Source organism: Labrus mixtus, chromosome 22, assembly GCF_963584025.1.
Source record: "Labrus mixtus chromosome 22, fLabMix1.1, whole genome shotgun sequence".
Taxonomy (NCBI): Eukaryota; Metazoa; Chordata; class Actinopteri; order Labriformes; family Labridae; genus Labrus; species Labrus mixtus.
In genome coordinates, this window is record NC_083633.1 from 4,923,614 (window position 1) to 4,941,669 (window position 18,056).

The 18,056-nt window shown below is 40.2% G+C and overlaps 1 protein-coding gene across 6 annotated transcripts in view; it reads left to right on the forward strand.

The window, feature by feature from the left end:
• Positions 1-18,056, forward strand: part of LOC132956418 (anoctamin-4-like) — a 62,394-nt gene that overhangs the window by 19,107 nt on the left and 25,231 nt on the right. For 3 of the 6 annotated variants that reach the window (XM_061029872.1, XM_061029874.1, XM_061029877.1), the window contains 12 exons: positions 3,811-4,017; positions 4,678-4,826; positions 5,054-5,203; positions 6,298-6,398; positions 7,701-7,745; positions 7,828-7,959; positions 8,182-8,288; positions 10,124-10,179; positions 10,461-10,591; positions 11,038-11,172; positions 11,654-11,750; positions 11,912-11,972. In XM_061029872.1, coding sequence (XP_060885855.1) covers positions 3,811-4,017; positions 4,678-4,826; positions 5,054-5,203; positions 6,298-6,398; positions 7,701-7,745; positions 7,828-7,959; positions 8,182-8,288; positions 10,124-10,179; positions 10,461-10,591; positions 11,038-11,172; positions 11,654-11,750; positions 11,912-11,972 — 1,371 coding nt within the window. Of the gene's footprint in view, positions 1-1,732; positions 1,823-3,810; positions 4,018-4,677; positions 4,827-5,053; positions 5,204-6,297; positions 6,399-7,700; positions 7,746-7,827; positions 7,960-8,181; positions 8,289-10,123; positions 10,180-10,460; positions 10,592-11,037; positions 11,173-11,653; positions 11,751-11,911; positions 11,973-18,056 lie in introns of all 6 variants that reach the window. The other 3 variants (XM_061029875.1, XM_061029876.1, XM_061029878.1) reach the window with 2 other exon arrangements.

Below are 18,056 nucleotides of genomic sequence, written 5' to 3' on the forward strand. Positions count from 1 at the left end.
TAGGCAACTTCCGGCCATTGTGGAGTAATCTTTTGCCCACAAGTAACAAAAAAGAAAGAAATTATTTTATATTTTGCTTTAATATGCAAAAATCTCCAGTCACCCCTTAATTTTAGGGGAGATTAATCCCCTTGTGCCACTTTGTCCCAATGTTAGCCAATGGGGAAGCAGTCTTTATTTATTCTTATATTCTAAACGTTACTGACAGTTTTTTCCTGGAACATAATTGGGAAAATAGAACTCATTAAGTGGGTAATAACACTATTTGTAGTGATTTTGTAAAATATTGGCACATGTCAGTTTGCTGTTAAATATTTAAAGGTCAGCAACATTTCAGAACAGGGAAAGTTACTGTTAGCTAACATTACTGCTGCTGCTGTTAGCGCTTAGCTCCCACTTGACCGAACATCTTAAATAACTGTTCATTAGCTCGTAGTTTGTGGATGTTTCCTGGGTCTCTGGCGACTTATTTTTCCTCTAAATTTGATCTGGGTGTGGCAACTACAATTTTATGTCAAATAGCCATTGAAACACTGTGAATTAAGAGTTCTGAACAGCAGTCTGTTACACCTCTGGACCATGTGAACTCAGTTGTGGCTTGCATTACTGATAAGGGCCGTTAAAGTTTGATGGATATATTTTTTGACTCGCCTTTGACTGACTCGACCCAGCAGCTTCATGGAGACTAATATGAAATGTGTCAGTTCTCTGAGAGGCAATATTTATAGTAAGCACTTTTCTCTGCCTCTAATGAGAACAAAATGTGTGGTGTGGGTGCTGAGGAGACCAAATTAATGAGCAACTATTTTACAGGGAAGAGAAGATAAAGCTGTTGATCCCAATAGTAATTATGTATTTGTAAAAATATTGACTATCGTTAAAATCTGTTATCTGTTCAAATCTGTTGAACATGTGGCAAAGGTTCGTAACAACAGCCAACCCCTAGTATTGGATTTCTCCAGTGATCAGTTGTGAAGACTCAAAGTAAACCAAGAATTTGTTGCAAAGATTCTCTGTACTTTTTCTGGCTGTACAACTGTTCACAGAGCAATACAAGAGAAACATGGGACCTATTGGGATTCCTTGGCTTTTGCAGCCAGCACCAAGTGGACACTAGAGGAACCGCCGTTTTGTTTTTGCACTTCTGAATTGGTTTTCATTTTCTTGCCCCTTGGTTGCAAGCTATAGGCTTTCACTACCTTTGTTTTTCTTTATTCTCGTGTGATGTTAATCGCTATAATGCTGGAACACTTGCACTATATAACCTCTCAATAAAGTTAGAGACATTGCAATGTTTACTCCTCGCCCCCAACATCAAAATATGGTCACTCCTGGCAAAACAAAAAAGATAGCTAATCTCTAGTGCCAAACCCAAGGCTCCATTCATGCATGTCATTCCCATAGACTGTGAATATGAATGGACGAAGCCTGAGTGACATCACCCACCTGTTACCGCAGGGGGCTTTGTAGTCCCATGGATGGCTGTTTACATGCTGGTAAATGCTGCCTAACTTTACGTTACATCGCACTCACCTTTTTGTCAATAACTCTTATCCTTCATAAAATCAAAACAGATGCGTTATCAACAAATTCACCCCCCCTACTGTGTGCAGATCAAGTCGTGGGCCTATGAGTCCTATTTTCTTTTTTGTACCACGCTGTAAACATGTTAATTTCTGCTGTAAAAACTGCTGTATTTGAATGTGGTCTGTGACTCCTGGTGCTTCTGCAGCCAGCCTCAAGTGGACACTCGACGAACTGCAGGTTTTTGCATTTTTGCATCGGCTTCATTTTTCAACACCAGACCGGAGGTTGTCGCTTGGTAATTACCCACTTTCTTTCTCCCCAACACTATCCTCTGTTCTGTCTCTCCTATAAAGGCATAAAAAGTTGATTAACTAAATCCCAAACAAATGAAGTTCTCAACGTCACTTTGGCTCCTTCCCCTTATTTTTTTCTGTCTAGATCAGTAGCTGGCCATTTTTTTAAGTCCAGCGAACTAGCTAGTAGGCCCTTAATGGAAACAGATAAACCTGCTTCTTTCAGGTACATTTTTTTGATTGATCCAGGTTGATGAATTTGTTTATGGGCAACGTAATTAAAAGAAGAACCGGATATTTAAAGTTTGGTATTTAACAGCTGAATATAATTGGCCTTGTAATTTTATGAGTTTGCTACAGCAGTTACAAAAACTATAGGACTCTATTCTCTTCAGAAAAAGGACAATCCACTGGATGTTTTATCAAGTGTATCTCTTTCTAAGCCCAGCTGCCCTGCGACTAAATCTCCTGATGGAATAGCTGAAACCCTTGTGTAAAGAAATATTTACTGCAACTCCAAGTAAAGGAAGAGAGCACTGAGCACTGTTTTCTTTTTCACTCTGAAATCCATCACATTTCTATTTGCTGCATTCATCGGCTCCAATGTTCCGAAGCATCAACGGCTGATTAAGAGCCGAGACGCTTCCCCAATCTCTATCTCTGTCCCTGGTACTATGGCTCAGCAGAAAAATTAAGCTGAGTCACCTCTTATGTCACAAACGAAGACTCAGCACGTAAACCCTTTGAGACAGCCGCCCACCTCTCCTGAAGTCTTCTTATTCCCCAGAGAACTGAAGTAAAAGATACAGACCTATCGAGTTGATTTAAGCTCTTTTGCTAATCTTTGAATAATTAGTTCAATCTGAAGACCCCAATTTGGTTGACAAATGGACACAATCAGCTTGTCTTTCAAGGTTAGTTTCTTATTTAGGAGATGAAAGTTGCTGAGCTGTCACTTTTTTGTTTATATTTCTTTCCTCTTGGACTTAGTTGTGTCTTTCTTTCACTTTCCTGCTTTTTCTTTCATTCCAACTTTCTATTTTGCTTTAACACTAAAGCAGCATTGCAGGTAAAAAGTTTATGAGTGGCTTTGTGACCCAGTTCTTTTCCTCAATTGTTGCATTTACTGCCCACATTTTGAACACCATTCTGGCACTGATCTTCCAAGCGCCTTGAGTTTTGTGGAGATGGCCGACAGAAGCCCTAGATCATAGCTGAATGGTTTTTGATCCAATAAGCAACAAAGTCTAGTGGTGTTTTCACACATACCCAAAACTCCTGAAAATCTCTCCAAATTTATAGTAGGGAGCTGCATGTGTGAACAGAAACAGCTGAATTTTTCAACCAGACGTTACCTAGATTTTACCTGCCAGCTTCCAAGTAAAATGTCCATTTGAAGTTGGAGTGAGCTGATGTGTAATCACAGCAAGTAATATTCAGGAACATTCCCTAATGAGGTATGATGACATTTTATGATGGATGATGAGGTATGATGACGTTTTATATCACCCAACCAGTGAGCGACTGTTGAGAGACGGGTGTGAGCAATATGTTCTTAGTGAAGTTATTTAATACTCTTTTCTGTTTGCACATATATTCTTTACCACTCATCTGTTGATACTGTGAATACGCCATTTACACTCAGCAGTGATATAAAGGTACAAACCATCATCATAGCGTTGGACTGTTGATTTGTACGCCATATGGTCCTCCCTTCTGAGAGGCATGTGAGGTGCATAAATAAATCAATTTTAATCTCCTGTGAGGAGTTGAATTTAATATTGCTGTCACTTTATGAACTTTAAAGGCAAACAGGACTATGTGCTTAAAGATCAATTATTTCAATCCAGTTATTTTGTATGTCTGAAGCTGCTGACCAATGGTAATGGCTTACTCAATACTCGTCCAGTCACCGACAGAGGTGGTTCTCAGTGCTCAATGAACTTCCACCTGAAATCATTTCAAGTAGTTATAATTTTGTGTCCCACAGGTGTGAGTTTATCTCTACATGGGTTTGAGCCCCACCAGCAGAGCCCCCACCAACGCAGAGTCCCGCTGCAGCCCTCCGCCTCAGGCTTCAAGGCAGCGGAGAGAACCCTCGCCTTCTCCTCCTGCGGGAAGGAGGCAGACATCATCATGGAGGAATCCTCGGCTGAAGCCCCGGACTCCAGCACTCAAGACGATGTGCCTCCCCTTGGTGAGACCCAACCACATTTATTTACAGTATCTATACCTTAAGGTTTCTCTTCAACAATGGCATTTAGGTCCTAAGGCACTATAATTCATACTAAAAGAAACAGCAATAAGTTGGTTTTGAGATTTAACCTGACATTTTATTATCTCATGTCACCAATCTAGTTGACTAAATTACAGCTACATCAAGGAAGACACTTTTATTAACAATAGAAACTTATTGTTTCGATTAACCCTCCTCTGTTATACAGTTAAACAATAATTATTTAACAAACGCAACAAACTGCGAGTGAAAGAACCAAAAAGATTTATGACCAAATTCAGCCAAATCATCCTGATCTAACGGTTGTTTTAGCCTCATTCCAGCTCATTGTTTTGGTTTCAGGTTTGGCGACTTTGGTTTGGTCTATTTAGTTGAACTTCGATTTGAAATTTTGTTGGTTTGTCAGTAACTTGTCATCGGTTTTTGCTTTACGTGTAAGAAGATAATGACATATAATTTAAATATTTTTTTCCATTGTTGTTTGCTTCCAACTTCACCGTCTCTTTTAAAACCCTAGATGGCCGACCAGCTCCTGAGGAGACAGATGTGTTGCTCAAAAGTTGGCTTAGTCCCGGAAACATATCCTGTCACATTTTTGAAGTGTGCTCTTGTTCCCTCCAGATGTGAAGGATGTTAATGTGCTGCTTGAGAGGGTGAGGTCTGGCGACACCAGCAGCCCGTCCCGGGATGACGACTCCACCTTGCTGAACCCGGGGACCCCCAGCAGCATCCTCGACGAAAACTCAAAGTCTAATTCTGGGCTCCCAGAGGTCAGTGATAAAAACAAAAACAAAGTAATTGCTCCCTTCATCCAATCTGAAGATTAGGTATAAACCAAAATGAGAAAGGAGTAGTTTATACAGGGATTCTAGACAGTAGCAGTTAGGTTAACATCCAGGTAGTCATCCATTCATTATACAATACATGATAAAAATGGATCCATTTAAATCAAGGTGGTAAACTCACGCTTTTCTTTTCTGACTCTGTCTGTTCTCAGGCGAGGAGTAAATCCAGCGGCCTTTGTTTCAGCGATGGAAAAAGCAGTATCGACTACATCCTGGTCTACAGGAAGTCCAGCTCCCTGTCAGAGAAGAGGGAGGTGTTTGAGCGGAACATCCGTGCAGAGGGCTTACAAATGGAAAAGGAGGTGAACAATGTTTCAATACGATAGTATATGATTAATGTCTGACAAGAATTTGTGTGCAACTCCTCACTCCCCAAAAGAGGCTTAGTTATCAACATGATCTGGATTGATCCTTCTTGTTTGGCTTGCATGCAAATTGAAGGTAGCTTTTAATTGTTTAACCTGCTGATCAGCAAGAAGAGAAACTTCTAGATGGCTATTGTAATCTCTTTATGCCATGTGCGTGTTTTGAAAAAAATGTTTTTGCTCAGTGTTGGAGCAGTGAAAGCAACCCTGGTCGAGTTGCCATCCCCGAAATAGCTCGGCATCTTGGAATTACTGAACAAGGAGCCTTCTTTTAGCCAACGTGCAGCTGCATTCAGAGTGTGCAACATGACATCTGTTGAGACTAATTTGTGTGAAGAAGCAATTTACTGCCCGGTCCTACTATGCATGTAATCTCAATGGCCAGATTGCAGACTTTTAAAACTCTCTGAGCCCTTGTGCTTGGTTGTTTAAGGTCTGAAAGCTAAGTGCTATGATGACGTCTGTCGGTGGACTGACTAGGGAGCCAAAACAAATGTGCTGATGGCAATTTGCTCCCCTGTTGCTATCCTATTGTCACTCGAAAAAATGGCAAATGTGATTATTTTGTTCTGGGTTTTTTTTTTCCTTCTGCAGTATATGCTGATGCTGAGGCATCAAGGTCATCATTCTGTAGAACATGCAGGGGAAGACAATACTTATTGTCCCCTTCAGCAGCCCACTTATGTTAGTTTGTTGTGTGGAGTCATTCGGTTATTTTTAGATCTCTGTCCTGTGAGCTCCTGATTCATGTACCTTTAGACTCACTCCTACTCTGTTGGGACATACAGGTGAGGAAGAGAGGAGATCCTAGCGAACAAACAGATGTATTTTGTTGAATGTATGTTGACGTACGGCTGGAAAGACAAAGGCATAATGCTCTGAAAAGAAAGTATTATTCACAACATATTGCTGAGTTGTTGTTGCTGATATGCTATGTCACAGAGCATTATGCAGCCTTTTCATCTTAACTATGTTATCCCTTTATCATATTAAATTAATTATGTGTGTGTGTGTCTTTTGTTTCCTTACAGGCCTCTATAACAAACAGTGATGTGATTTTTCTGAAGCTTCATGCTCCATGGGATGTTCTTTGTCGCTATGCAGAGCTCATGAACATTCGCATGCCTTTCAGGTGAGACAACAGAATAATAAATTAATTATTTTTTTAAATTAAAGGTCACATATTATCCTCCATTTCAACCAGTTTGAAAAAGTCCCAGAGGTCCCAAAAACATGTCTGTGAAGTTTCTTGTTCTAAATCCACTCTGATCCTGTATTTGATCATGGCTATAAACCCCTCTATTTCAGCCCTGCTCAGAACAGGCTGTTTCTGTGTCTGTACCTTTAAATGTAAATGAGCTGTTTCTGACCACGCCCCCTCTCTGGAAAGGTTTGGATGGCTTGAGCTTTCTTGCACCATGCCAAATGGTTTACAGTGAGAAGGCAGACTCAGAGGGCAGAACAAACACCTAGCTGTGGGAGTGTCACCCATCTGGGGGAGGGGTTACTGCCCTTTGTGATGTCATGAAGGGAAACTCTCCAAACGGCCTGTTTGAGCACACATTTTCTGAAAAGTAGAGCAGGAAAAAGACAGGGAGGATGGACTTTTCTCATAATTTGGGGGTTTGTTGAAAGACTACGGACACATTAGTGTTTGAAAAAAACATGGAAACGTGTTTTTTGCATTTTGTGATCTTCGAAGGTGCCCTTCAGAGTTAATAGTTTGCTCTTCAACATTGCTTAAAGGTGTTTCTTTTCCATTTAATTATATTTGAACCCTCTGTTGTATACATTCAAGTTATCTAGCTTATGGTCATGTTCTTCTTGCATTGGATTTATTGCTATGTTTATTTGGGTGATAAAGCCACCAACTGTCAATCAACCCTGCATGCTCCTGCCCAATTAAGACAAGAACAAGGATCCATTCATAAAAAAATGTACTCTACAGCGCTACAAGTGGTCAAAGAGCTTCAGTTGCTAACTTAAAGCTCCTGTGAGGTGTTGTTATGGGGGGGGTTAGTAAGAGGGGATTTATGGCACACGACACACATTTTTAAATATGACTGTGTCAATCCCAATGAGTTATACATTCGACAGTTAAAAAAAGCAGGATGACACTTTTCTGAAATGGCACTCCTTACAAATGTACCAGAGAAAATAGACTAAGAAATAAGAGGAATGTCCACAGGGGGGGCGCCAAAGTCAACGCAAAACAAAAAGTTCCTCGCAGGAGCTTGAAATGTTCGATTTAATTATAGCATGATCATTTTTTATTATCAGCAGTATTACTTTTTATGGTAACATCTGGGAACAGGCATACCTGGCATACATAAACACTTACAGTAATAGTAGTAGGAATAGTTGCTGTGCCATGCTTATAATTTATGTTGCTTCGTGAGTAAATTCCAAAATTAACTTTCACAATTTATTTCAGGAGGAAAATATTTTATATGAACCGACGGCACAAGTTCATGAGCAGGTGAGTGTCCAGTCGAAGATGCAGCATGGGATTACTTGATGAATTCTCCTCGTGTAGATTAAACATGACTTTTTACTCACAGGATGGAAAAACGTATCAACAAATTTCGTGGCTGGCTTCCCCGCAAACCCATGAAGTTTGACAGCGACACTCTGCCTGACCTGGAGGAGAACGAGAGCTTTACCGCCCCCTTCAGTCGATCACGAATTCATCAGTACGTTTTTACAGAACTGTCCTTTAAGAACTCCAAGAAATGACTTAAACTTTATCTTTTTCTGCACATTTTCTATTTCCTCTCTCACACTTTTTCTACTTGGAATGCTCTCTGTTGCTCCTCTTACGCATACACACATACACTCGTACTCACATATAGGCCTTTACACATACAATCAGTCACAGCACACAGATTTGTAATAACTGGTTCATTTCACCGCAGTTTCATCATCCACAACAAAGACACATTCTTCAACAACGCCACCAGGAGCCGCATCGTCCACCACATCCTCCAGCGGGTCAAATATGAGGAGGGTAAAAATAAGATGGGTGAGTTTTTTTTCCCAGAGGCACTATGAAAATTCTAGACATATTTGAAATGAAAGAAAACTGACCTAGAAAAGGCTTCTGGAAAATGTTGAATGTGACATTCAATATTTGCACAAATGAACTGCGTTTAAAGCCTTTCTGTTCCACTACAAATCATATTTCTGTTGTTAATACCATAGACTGCCTGTAACAAGGGGATGCAGGCTATTGGTCTGAAAGTGAGGCCAAATACAATTGTACCATGCAAACATGATTTTTTTTCTAATTTGGATAGCAATGCTGGCAAAGCAAGTTTTGTAAACCAAGGTCCCATTTTGAGCAGTGTTTCTAACCTGTTTTCCTGGGAGCCCCCCCTACTTGTAAAGTAGAAGGAAACTCTTGGGCTTCAGCCACTCCACAAATGGAGGTCAGTGCTCTCAGAGAAGGACTTAAGATGAACAAAAAGTATAATTCAGTGGATACCTTCTTTCAGACAGGATCCCAAGAAAATACTGGAGCACACGTATGACAGTATATATTCTCTGTGTCTAAGAAAAGCGGGGACCCCAAGGACCCGACTGGGGGAAAAAATGATACATGGCTGATAAAAATGTACATAAATCATGTAAATATCAAATCCCAAAGGAATAGGTACACATTTGTATAAACTATCCAGTAAGTGTTTTATCATGATTTTGGTTAATTTGTGCAAATGTAATTTTGATTAAGAGCAGACATCACATCCCACCTGAGATCTTTGCCACACATTAGTATCAGGCTAACATCAGAGGCGCTGCTTGTCAACAGGGAAGGCAGGCAACTACTTGGGGCCCCAGACCAGTAAGGGGGCCCCTGAGGGCTCACAAACTTTGAACCACAGCAGTGACCCGAAATGTCCAAATTTTGCAATGACAGTAGGAAACCTCCCTAAGGGGGCCCTCTCACTCTTGTTGCCTTGCTAAGCGTTGTGTTTCCTCTTCGTCTATTGGAGAGGAAACAGAAACAAGAAAGAAGAGGAGTAAGCGTTCAGACAATGGCAGACATAAATGGTAATTAATGCGGGTTGTAGGGCCCCCAATTATCCCTTGCCTGGGGCCCCAACAGACTCTAGGATTGCCACTGGCTAACATAACATCTGTAGGGACTTGAGGTGGGAACCAGAGGGTCACTTGTTTAAGACCCGCTGTGGAACAAAATACTGAAGTTGGTGTGGTTGCTGGAGAGGTGCCAGGTCACTTCCCGAGTCCTGCCGAACCCCCAACATCTCTGTCTGCGCTCCCTGACGCAGCGTGTAGCATCCCCACTCTGACACCTCCATTCATGCATGTCCACAGGTCCGTGTTTGTGCATGTGTGTGATTCAGGTGTATGTGTGTGTGAAGCATGTCTCTCAATAACAGTGTGTAAAACAAGTATGTATAATCATCAATAATAATAATAATTTGACAGAGTTTACACAGTAAAAAAAAAAAAAGCTTACAGTACCACGATGCAAACCTCAGCGGAGTTTAACTCTAAATCTTTTTTCACATTAGGTCCCATGTGTTTTTTTTTTTGTTTTTTTTCAGCTCAGCACGACTAATGAGGTTTCTCCAATTTACGATTGCACAGAGAGGATCAGTACCTTAGAAAACAGATTAAGCAGCAGGGCGTAGAATGGGTCAGACTCGGAGCGTATTATTACAAATGCCCTTTGCTCAGACTGCAATGCATGCTGTTTGAATTCAACAAAAAAAACATATTCTAACAGCATTTGAATTTTAATGAGCAGTAAAATCCCTTGAATCTTTGATCTTTCACTGACAGCATCAGGCATCTGCTGCTCTTGATTCACACTTCTCTGTTTTTTCATTCCAGGGCTTAATCGTCTTTTGAGCAATAACTCGTATGAAGCAGCTTTTCCTCTTCATGAGGTAATTATGCTCGTCGCGAGGAGATGTCGACGTGTCAACTGCTTCCTGTTTTTTTAACTGACTCCATGCGAGGAATAGTACAGGGATAACATTTCTCCGTGTGTGTGTGTGTGTGTGTGTGTGTGTGTGTGTGTGTGTGTGTGTGTGTGTGTGTGTGTGTGTGTGTGTGTGTGTGTGTGTGTGTGTGTGTGTGTGTGTGTGTGTGTGTGTGTGTGTGTGTGTGTGTGTGTGTGTGTGTGTGTGTGTGTGTGTGTGTGTGTGTGTGTGTATACCTGTTACAGGGGAGGTACCACAGCAAGAACTCCATCAGAACACACGGAGCAGAAAACCAACGACACCTGCTGTACGAGTGCTGGGCCTGGTGGGGGGTATGGTACAAATATCAACCCCTGGACCTCATCAGGTACCTTCAGTCAGTGATTTTTAAATAACACATTTTAAATCAAAGCATAACAGGTTGTAGAAACAATAATGATTTTGAACACACAATTGATGCAGACTCTCAGGATCTGAACAAACTGTCTTTTTTTTTTTTTTTTTAAAGGTTTCATTTTGGGCTTTTCATCCCTTTATTTTAGAGGTGGAACAGTGGATAGAGTCAGACAGCAAGGAGAGAGAGGGAGTGGGGAATGACATGTGGGAAGGGATCCACAGGTCGGATTTGAACCTAGGCTCGCAACATTTACGGAGGACTATAGCCTCCGTATATGGTGTGCACGTAGTAACCACTAGGCTACTGGCGCCTGAACAAACTGTTCTAACACATGAGGCTGTGACTGCTGCTCCTTTGATTTTTTTTTTTTTTACATCTTTTAATGAACTCACACCTGTTCCTCTTGTGCTCTGCTGATGTTCCAGGAGGTATTTTGGGGAGAAGATCGGTCTGTACTTCGCCTGGCTCGGCTGGTACACGGGGATGCTGTTTCCTGCGGCTTTGGTCGGCCTCTTGGTATTCCTGTACGGTTTCTTCACTCTGGAGCACTGCCAGGTCAGGTAAACACACCTCCTCTCTTCTCTGATAAAAAAAAAAGTATTTGTCCCTAGAGCTGCTGCTTGTATTCATAGAATTTTCTTTCTGTGGAGAAAGAAAGCCTTATCTGCTTTAAATTGCTTGTACAGGCTGCACATATGCACAATAAGTGCAGATTAGACATTCAGTGCATTGAATGAAAAGTCAGCTTCCTTATAGCAGAACTCATTTGGTATTACAGATAAGGCAGCAGAGTGTGAAATGTCCCCTTTGAAAATGGAATTAGGTGATTGTGTGATGAAGTAAAGAAATGTGTTTGAAATAAATGTTAATGCAAATTTGATATGTCGTCACTTTTTTTCCACTTATCGTTTGTTGGAGCATAAAAAAAAAGAGTGTACTATATTATTTAGAAATCTGAGTACAACAGGTTTAGAGGTTTTGTTTTGTTGAAATCTAATGTAAACCATTCAACAGTCTGATTGACTGAATGTTTTTCTCCAGTAAAGAAATCTGCCAGGCCACTGACATCATCATGTGCCCTATCTGCGACCAGTACTGCCCCTACCTGAAGCTGTCGGACAGCTGCATCTACGCCAAGGTAATGTCGCCAAGACAAGGACACAAAATGTTCACATCTCTGGACTCTGCTAGTTTTCCCCCTGTACAATGTGCAGCTGAAATGCTGTTGTTGCGATCAGGATGAATATTGTTTCTGTCTTATTTTTACGTGATGTAAAGAGCGTTCCATCTTCTTCTCAGGTCACACATCTCTTTGACAACGGAGCAACTGTTTTCTTTGCTGTGTTCATGGCTGTTTGGGGTGAGTAACATGTTACGTTTATGTACCTCCTGTATGTCCCAGGTGTTTCTTGTGCAATTATTTGGATGTACTTACAAAACCTTTTCTTTTTGGACTCCCAATAAATGTAAAGTTTGCATTTATTTTTAAGTTATTAATATACCGAGTGGCTGTGAATCCAATAGTTACTCTCCTTATAACTCTGTTTTGGTCTCCACCTGCTGGGTCAAACATATCAGACTCTGTACCCGATAAATCCACTTTGTTATCCAGGAAGTCGTTTCAGTTTTCTTGATGTGCCGTGGTTTACAGATAGCTATAGTCGCCTTCTGCTGCTTAAAGTAAGACTGTGGCTGCGTCCCAGACCGCATTATTTCATACTATTCATACTTAATAACGACGTCACATTGAGTAGGAGGTATGATCCAAAATCAGAGTGTGGTGTTTTGTATATGAAAGCACTACCTGGATGTTTACTAGATCAGCCAGAATCTTTAAGTATGAAACAGAAACATGCTGTTCATACTAAACCGCCCCACAATGCATTGCAGCTCTCAAACTGCCCGAACGCAGAACTCGCCAACTAGTGGCTTCAAATAAAAGCTCCACGCTGAAATACATTTGACATGTTGCCAAATAATATTAAATTACTTGTGTGTAGTTGAATTGACAGTCGCGCTAGCTAGCTCGTGCTAGCTCATTGAACCGAGCTCGGGCCACGATTTATTTATATTCGTCTGAGACCGAAGACAAAGTAGGAGATGACTGAAAAAGATTGCTTTCATTTTTTCATGAAAACACCAAGGTGCTCGTAATCTCTTTGGCTCTTGCACTCGTTTGGACGAGCAGGGGCTTCAAACCCGCTTGTCAGTGGGGTTTGGCCTTGGTGTCGATTAAATGCTGCATCATGTTGGTCGTGCTGTTTGTGTAGCTCCCCGTCTTCATGCAATATCTGCACACAGTTTTTGTCTTGTCTGTTATCTTCTCACCTCTTTCATTTTCTGTCTTAGGGAAGCCAAAATGCTTCCACACCTCCGAATTAAAACACGGTGGTGCATCCTCAATTTCAAAATATTGCTCTGCGGCTGCCAACCGCCTCTGCTCTGCAGCTGCTGACGCTTACCATATTATTGTGATTCTTTTTCCAGAGAATGTGAATCTTGACTCCTTTGAATTGATTTTGAACTGCCTAACGATTAATCTTCACAATCCTATTGCTAATGGCATACTAACAATCAGGTTGGTATATATAACCTGCAGTATACATGTATATATTTGGAGTATGTAGTAGGCAGGATGTAGTATGTGGTTTGGGACACAGCCTGTGACTGAACCAATTCATGACTGATGCAGGCCGAGAGATTTGAAAATAATTTTCTGAAAGAGTCTAAAAGGCATCACTGAATACGTTTAATTGTGTGATCATTTCCTGCTGGTACATCATAATGATAAGCACTTCTCACATCACAAAATGAGCTTTGACCCAGTGTCCATTTAAATTACTGATAGGTGCAACAATACTTTTACTTTAATACAATCTCTCATTATAAGAAAGCAGCAGTCATAACTACATTTTAAAACAGAAACACATTTGAATGCATATTATTTGTTGAAGTTTACATTCATCATAATCATCAAGTGAAAATGAACAGGCCACATTTTAAAACATTTTTGTAAAAGGGATGAGGCAGATGAGCAGCCTGTCAGCGCTGGACGAGGTCCCAGGGGATAGAAAGTCCAAACAGAGAGTTTCTGATTGGCTCATATTGTTCACCTGATGACCACACGGCAGGTGATGAAGCAGCAGCACCATCGTCATGTAGCTGATAGGTGGCTTGTTTATAAATGTGAAGATGGCAAGATGAGGGAGCTTAAAGACAACGAAAAGAAACAGAACATTAACCAATCATCATCTTTCAAAAGAAAAAGGATGCATTAGAGAAAAGTTACTGAATTGGCACTGACTTCTCAAACTTTAGAAGAGAAGTGGTGAGGCAATTTTTAACAGAACTGTTGATAGACAGATCGCGTTCTGCTTTTCTCACTTTATTCTGTGTTATCTTAACATATTTAATATAAACTTTATTAGAAGAATGTACAACTTTTTGATCCAGTAGAGGTCGCCCTTGAGCACCAGCATGAAACCAAAACAAACTGCTGTTTGGCGACACCTCTGCTATTCTGAAGCCTCCGCTCTCCTCCAGCGACACACCTCCAACCCCTCTCCACTTGAGTTTGCACAAAGGAGTTATCAATTAGAACCCACCATTAAGCACCATTAAGCACAAGCGGCGGACAAAATCATCCTTTACTCGAGCTGCAATTTCCTGTGTCCTGCATTGTTGTGTTAGCATGCTAATGTTAGCACACTTTGGTTAGCTCGTAGCTTCATATTGCACATAAATTGACACGGAATGAATGTGATCTTAAAACGCTAACGTGACATCCAAATAAGCAGTGAGTAGGCTGTGTTATACTTCTTTTCTCTAGTCCTCGACTAAAACAGCTGGCTGTCCTGAATGTTGCACATTCTTCCCTTAATGGTATTCAAGCATAAATAAGGATGTGCTTGTTTATTCTACTAAACCATTAAATGTTGTCACCCTCACTAGTCCTTCACCAGAATTACTGGTCCAGTTAACCCATTACCAATATGTCTATATGTTAGCCGTCAACGTCAGTCAAATATTATATTCAAGCTGTGCTGCAGACACTCGTCACTAACAAAGGCTGTAGCCAAAGACTGGCTGTTGTTCTGGTTAATGGGCTTTCTCTCTCGGCTCAACTACCTGGATGTAAAGAAGCTAAGTGGACCGATGGCATCTCATAATCTCATGGCACAGTGCAGTTTGGCCGTTTTTTGATCTAGAAAATGTTGCTCAAGCTGTATGAAGGCTGTGTCAGGTGCTTATATATGCTCCTTGTCTGTGCATGGTGCTTTTGTCTGTATTTAAATGTATTTAAATGTGCTATATGTTACACATTTTAATTTTACGTCTGTGTGCTGCTTTATCAATTGCTTCCATGCGTATGTGTTGTTTAATTTGTTATGCTTATGTGTTCTTGTGTTTTTATGTTTTTATGTTTTTGTGCTGCATTTTCCTGTATGCTTTTTAATGTTTTCTTAAATGTCATCAATCTGCCAGGGACACACATGACATGCAAATGAGTCTGCATGGCTAAATCTGGCACATTTACATGTGTGACTTTGTTGCTCTTGTTAATTAATGTGCATTGTCCCTTTTAAATAAAGACATCTAAAAAAAAAAATCTAACTGGCGTATCAAACAGAGCAATTAGTAACCACATTCAACATGGGCATGTGGATGCTAACCGGCAGGAAGGACTGAAGACAAGCAGTGCTAGCACTGTTCAGTATACCACGCTGCAAACCAATCTGGCATCGTACCTCTGGAGACGCTGTTTTGACTTTATTCTATTCGTCTATTTTTGGAGAGCTTTCTCAACTTTAAACTAGCCAGTTAGTTTGCCTTTAAAGCTGCATTTAATCAACTTTGGAATTAGTCTCCTGGTAACATCACTAATGTATAACCTTTTTTTGTTAATGAACTATGTCCTATCAGTCAGTTCATAGTGATGATCACTGTTATTGCCTCATGTCACCTCTTCATGCCAAAATTATTCATAAAATAACTCAACTTGCTCGATGATATGGGCAAAAGGTCTGCAAGATACAATAAGATTGTTCACTAATGCTATAAGGATATTAATCGTGAGTAATAAACCAAAATGAAAGAGTTCATTCAAGCTATAACTCATAGTCTCATAGTCATATACTTCAAGTTTAACACTATACCTGTATTGTCATTTCAATATAAAATACATACAAAAATCTGTGTTTTTTCAACACTAAATTGCTAGCTTGGGCTTCATGTGACTGCACCAACATGGTGTGAAGGACCATTATACTCAGGCCTCCACCAAAAGGGGCTAAATGTACACACGCTGACTGAGAAAGCATTGCTGGTTTCCTGGAAATTAAAATCTTATTTATAGCAATAAATTCACACTATTGCTATGTGCTTATTGCAAATACTCATGTCCTAAAAACATGTTAACTTTCTTATTTACAAAAAGATCTTCAACAGTGAAATTGTAAATGAAAACATAAAAAAGGACAAAATCTATTGTGAAGGCTCACCCATTAGTTTGTTGAGAGTCTCTGGTTGCTTGAGAGCCTCTCGAACTCTGTTGTCCAATCGCCAACATCTCAGCATGAAGAACAGAGCTAAACACAGCTGCAGGGCAAAGGTCAACACGCCCAGCACGATGATGGTGTTGTTAACTGTTGAGGGTGAAGAAGAGAGACAGAGAGGGTTTGTATAGTAGCCACAAACGTTCATAGAAAATGCATAACTTATAAGTAAAGACGTAATGAATCTTTTAATTGTGGTCAGTGTATGCTGCATCTCTCACAGTACAGTAAACCTACTAATGGAAGCTGTGCCGGCCCTGTTGCATAAGTGTGTGTTAATAATTTAGACTCTCAGACATATTCAGACAATGTGTCTATTGTGGTGGAAACCCTATCCCTTTCACACATATTATAAATGTTTTATATTGAACTGCAGATACATTGAAGTGAGAGCAGCTCACTTCAGTGTAAAGAAAAATGTTTTATGAAATGTAAATCTAATGTCAGCATTTATTATTTATTTAAAACCTTAAATCTGCAATAATCTTTAACACAAGTCTGACCACTTTGACAGGCTAACTATTTAACATTCTTAAAGCTACAGTACCAGCTGAAGATACTTCTGGTGTTGACTCCCATTGGGTGATCTCTGGCTGAGAGGAACCCAGAGTCAGGTTTTGCTCCTGGAGGAGTCCCATTGGTCAGCTCCTGCACTGCTGCATTAAAAGAGAAATAAGCTTTTTTTAAATTACATCCTGGTAAATATAATCATTGTTGTCCTGTACAGAAAAGGGATGACATGTTATACAAAGTCCAAACTTCCAGGTTGAAAATAAAGCCAAAGTGAAAGTGGGAAAACAACTGCAGTTCCCCAGGTGGCCACTTGAGGCTGGCAGCAAAAGAGGGGGGATCCTTATTACAACCCATATAAAAAAGTCCTGGTGGTAAAGCATTAATAAACATGTTAACATTCGGAAACAAAATGATTTTGGTCTGGATGGCTGGATAGAGTCAACATTTCCAATATGGCGACCACCATCCTTTGGCTTCAAAACACCTTTTCAGAAACCAATGGGTGATGTCACTGAGACTATGTCCATGTTTTATACAAACTATAGTTCCATAGTTAGCCATGCCTAACATGCTGCTACGATGTCTGTCTGTCTTTGTTCTGTCTCTTTGTGAGTGATATACAGTAGGTTTATTGTGTGAACACATGGACATCCATTTTACTTTGACTGAGAGTATGCATTTGATGTGATGGCACAAAAATGACATGTATGCAGTATGAAACACTTTTAGCTAGTATTTTATGATTTAAAATCAATTTCATTCTTTACGTTTGATGCTAAATGTTTACTCTATGGTTAAAAAAAGGGCAGTTGTTAACTTGAATTGCTCAAGTGTCTTTCTTATCTTGACATCAAGCTACCTTTAACAACCTTTAATAAGATACAGACCTACCTATCAGCACCATGCAAACATGCTGAACTTTAAGCTCACACAGACTGTTGAATAAAGTGCTGACAACAAGACAAGGATTTAATGTATTCTAAAACATCCAACAAAGCACACATTCAAATAAGTAGACATTGCTACAAAATGTAATTTTCGGACTAAAGTGGCACCCGTGTTAATTCTTATTTATAAGATCGAGGCACCTTTGATGAATAGTATAAACTCTACCCTGACGTTACAATGTTTTCACAGCTGCAGAGACATGCCAGAGCTCAGTCTGATACCTACAAATACTTAAAAAACACACATTTGAAGTTGTTTTTTTATGTAGTTTAAAGAAAGGTTTACAGTATTGTACTGACCTTACAGTATTAACTTCTCCGTGTTGCTGCTGCTGTCCAAGTGAATGTATTTTTGCAGCTCGACTGCAGCGGAGAAACAGCTGAAATCACTTCATTAAGGTTTCTCAGAAGTGTGTTTCCCCGCTGGCC